The sequence below is a fragment of the Microtus ochrogaster genome, unplaced genomic scaffold, assembly GCF_000317375.1.
Source record: "Microtus ochrogaster isolate Prairie Vole_2 unplaced genomic scaffold, MicOch1.0 UNK16, whole genome shotgun sequence".
Classification (NCBI taxonomy): domain Eukaryota; kingdom Metazoa; phylum Chordata; class Mammalia; order Rodentia; family Cricetidae; genus Microtus; species Microtus ochrogaster.
Window position 1 is genome coordinate 4369553 of NW_004949114.1, and position 3542 is coordinate 4373094.

The 3542-nt window shown below is 42.2% G+C and overlaps 1 protein-coding gene across 1 annotated transcript in view; it reads right to left on the bottom strand.

The window, feature by feature from the left end:
- Ints3 (integrator complex subunit 3) overlaps positions 1 to 3542 on the bottom strand; it is a 42126-nt gene that overhangs the window by 29536 nt on the left and 9048 nt on the right. Inside the window, exon 3 of the mRNA XM_005367237.2 lies at positions 1379 to 1462. Within this exon, the coding sequence (XP_005367294.1) occupies positions 1379 to 1462 (84 nt within the window). The remainder of the gene's footprint in view (positions 1 to 1378; positions 1463 to 3542) is intronic.

Sequence of the window (3542 nt, forward strand, 5' to 3'; positions counted from 1 at the left end):
AATAAATAAATAAATAAATAAATAAATATTAAAAAATATATACAAGAGGAAATAAACTCATAGTCCCCACTTATCCACCTTCTTCTTTGCCAACAACATCTTTAAAATCAGTGAGCTCATGTTACGGCTCAGCACCATCAAATCAACATCACCCATTTATCTCTAAGAATCTGGGTGATAGATTCAGCCTGAGAAGAAATCCCAGCACTTGAGAGGCTGAGGAAAGGAGTTCTAGGTCAGCCTGGGACACATATCAAAAGGAGAAAGAAGAGAAAGCCAGAAAGCACAAATCGAATTCTACCTAATAAAGTTCAAAATGACTGGTCTTTCTCCTGGGAAAGCAAGAATACGTGAAGAGCTGCTGTTCTACCCCTTCATTTCCAAGGGCACCCAAGCTGGCATCAGAGAAGTACAAACACAGCAGGTTCCCACATCCACAGATACTTCACTGATGTAAGCATCACTGCCAGGGTACCAGAAACATCCCGTCTGTATTCCTTCGAATGAGTTTCCTTTGGTTATCCCTGAACAAATGACAACATATCTAGGTTCCAAGGTTCCTTATAGAGGAACTAGAGGAACTCAGTCTAGAGGGAGGGAAAAGCTACAAACCCCATACAGGTTTCAGACAGATCAACTGATAGAGCGGAACACAGTAGGCAAAGACAAAGAGCGCTTCTGTTTCCTTCCACACCAGCTGTGCTCAGTGAGGGGCCAAGAGCCAAGTCCCTCACTCTTCTCACTTCCTTCCGATGGTTCCAGCAAGACCCAAACTTTAACTATTATGCCAAGACTCAAAAGATACAAAGTTGCTGGACAAGGGCTATCTGGAGAAACAGAAGAATTAATTTATAAAAAGAACAGAATCCTGAGGAACTATCTTGCCTGGTCCTGAGCCTCCCAGGAGCCTCTTCTGTTTATGAAAAGGCCACATTGGTCTCTGGCAATACTCATTAGGAAGTCAGACTCCACTGTGCTCCCATGTTTTCTTAATCAGTACATTAAGCTATTTAATCTAAAGGTTACATGCTACAATTCACAGCCTGCTCTCTGTCTGTTCTCTGGGTAAGAGCTCTCACAGACCCGGCTGTCCTTTATCTCTTCCATCTCCCCAATTGTCAACCTTTGAGCTTCATGTCTTACACAAAAAAACCCAACGTTCATGTTATTCTTATTCTCCTAACTGCTTTTTCTTGCCTTTCAGCTTTAGAACGTGAGGACTGACAGGACTCTAGCCAGAGACCAATGAATTCGCTGAGAAGAGACTTGAAATCACATTTGGAGAAGGTGATGAAGCTCTTGTCTAGAATGTGGTGCAACTTCAGTTAAAGGGTAAAGGTCCCACAGATTCATCAGGACCCAGGGAAGAGAGCCTTACCTTCTGGGCTTGGGCAGGCTCAGTGAGGACAAGAGTAAACAGGCCTAGACAGATCTCCTCGTGCTGGGGGGGTCCTTTGCACACCTGGGAGGGAAGAGAGGAAACAATTAGCTGTCACTCACATGTAGGAAGTGCAAGCACAGAACCTCTGGCACTTCAGCACAGCAATGATGATTCCTGATAATTCACAAGTAATATCTAAATATTGACTCTGTAAGAGCCCTCTAAATTATTTTCAACTATTATTTATTTTATTATTTTGGGTTTTTCTTTATTTTTTAATTTTTTTATGGTCCATTTAACTTTATTTTATATGCATTGGTGTAAAGGTGTCAGATCCCCTGCAACTGGATCTTCAAACAGTTGTGAGCTGCCATGTGGGTGCTGGGAATTGAACCCGGGTCCTCTGGAAGAGCAGTTAGTGCTCTTAACCACTGAGCCATCTCTCCAGCCCTATTTTTGTTTTTTCAAGATAGGGTTTCTCTATGTAGCTTTGAAGCTGTCCTAGAACGAGCTCTGGAAACCAGTCTGGCTTCGAACTCAGAGATCTGCCTGCCTCTGCCTCCTGAGTGCTGGGATTAAAGTCGTGTGCTACCACTGCCCAGTAACTATTATTTAAAGTATTTTTTTCAGTTAACATACAAAGCAATAGGATTTACTACAGCATCTTCACACATATTTCACTATTTAAATTTTCACATATATAACACCATATATACATAAGGTAATATGTGTTATACATACATAAGGAAATATGTGTGTTATACATACATACAGAAGATAATATGTGTGTTATACATGTGTGTGTTGTATGCATATGTTCAAGGAGGCCCGAGGTAGATGTTGGGTATTTTTCTCACTCAATCTCTATCTGTAGCTTCTGAAATAAGGTTTCTCACTAAATATGAAGCTCACAGATTTGGCTACGCTGGCCAGCCAATGAGCTTGAGGAATCCAGCTGTACCCACCACACCTCATTCCCAGGCTACTGTTATATGTATGTGTTGCCACTATTTTTAGAGATAACCAAGGACCCAAGCTCAGACTGCCATGCTTGACTGAGCAATCAACCTACCCACATTACCTAAATTCTTTTTTATTAATTAATTAATTTCTGTGGTGTGTGCACACACACAATGTCACAGCATGCCCATGGAGGTCCAGGACAACTTGGAGGAGGTGGCTGTCAGGGACTGGACTCAGGCAGTGAAACCTGGAGGCAGATACCCTGATCTTTGTAAGCAACCTTGTATATCGCTGCTATATAAATTCCTCACATGGGGGGCTGGAGAGATGGCTCAGAGGTTAAGAGCACTGCCTGATCTTCCAAAGGTCCTGAGTTCAATTCCCACAACCACATGGTGGCTCACAACCATATTTAATGGAGTCTGGTGCCTTCTTCTGGCCTGCAGGCATACACACAGACAGAATATTGTATACATAATAAATAAATAAATAAATATTTTTAAAAAAAATTCCTCACATGTGCTAGTTAAAATTATTTTAACCGCACAGATTTACAAAGATGAAAAAGATAAAACACATGTAAGAAGGATTTGTAGGCCAGATGGTGGTAGTGCACGGCTTTAATCCGGCACTCGGGAGGCAGAGGCAGGAGGATCTCTGAGTTCGAGGCTAGCCTGGTTTACACAGTGAGTTCCAGGCAGCCAAAGATTTGCAAAGAAATTATAAGACAAGCATTTCTTTCATTTAAAAACTTGTGTGTGCATGTGCGTGTGCACACACACACACATGATGAAGCATACAGAGGTCAGAGGAAGATTTGCTAGTGTGACTTCTCACCTTCCACCACAGCAGGAATCACTATCTGCTGAACCATATTGTTGGTCCCATGAGTCAATATTTTTTTTTAAATCTTGAAAAATTTTTTGCCAGGTATAGTGGCATATACCTTTTTGTTTTCAGAAACAGGGTTTCTCTGTGTATCCCTCTCTGTCCTGGAACTCGCTCTATAGACCAGGCTGGCCTCAAACTCAAAGATCAGTCTGCCTCTGACTTCCAAATGTTGGGATTAAAGGAGTGCACCACCACTGCCTGGCACGCTCGCTCTCTCTCTCTCTCTCTCTCTCTCTCTCTCTCTCTCTCTCTCTCTCTCTCTTTTGGTTTGGCACATGCCTTTAATGCCAGTACTTGAGAAACAGAC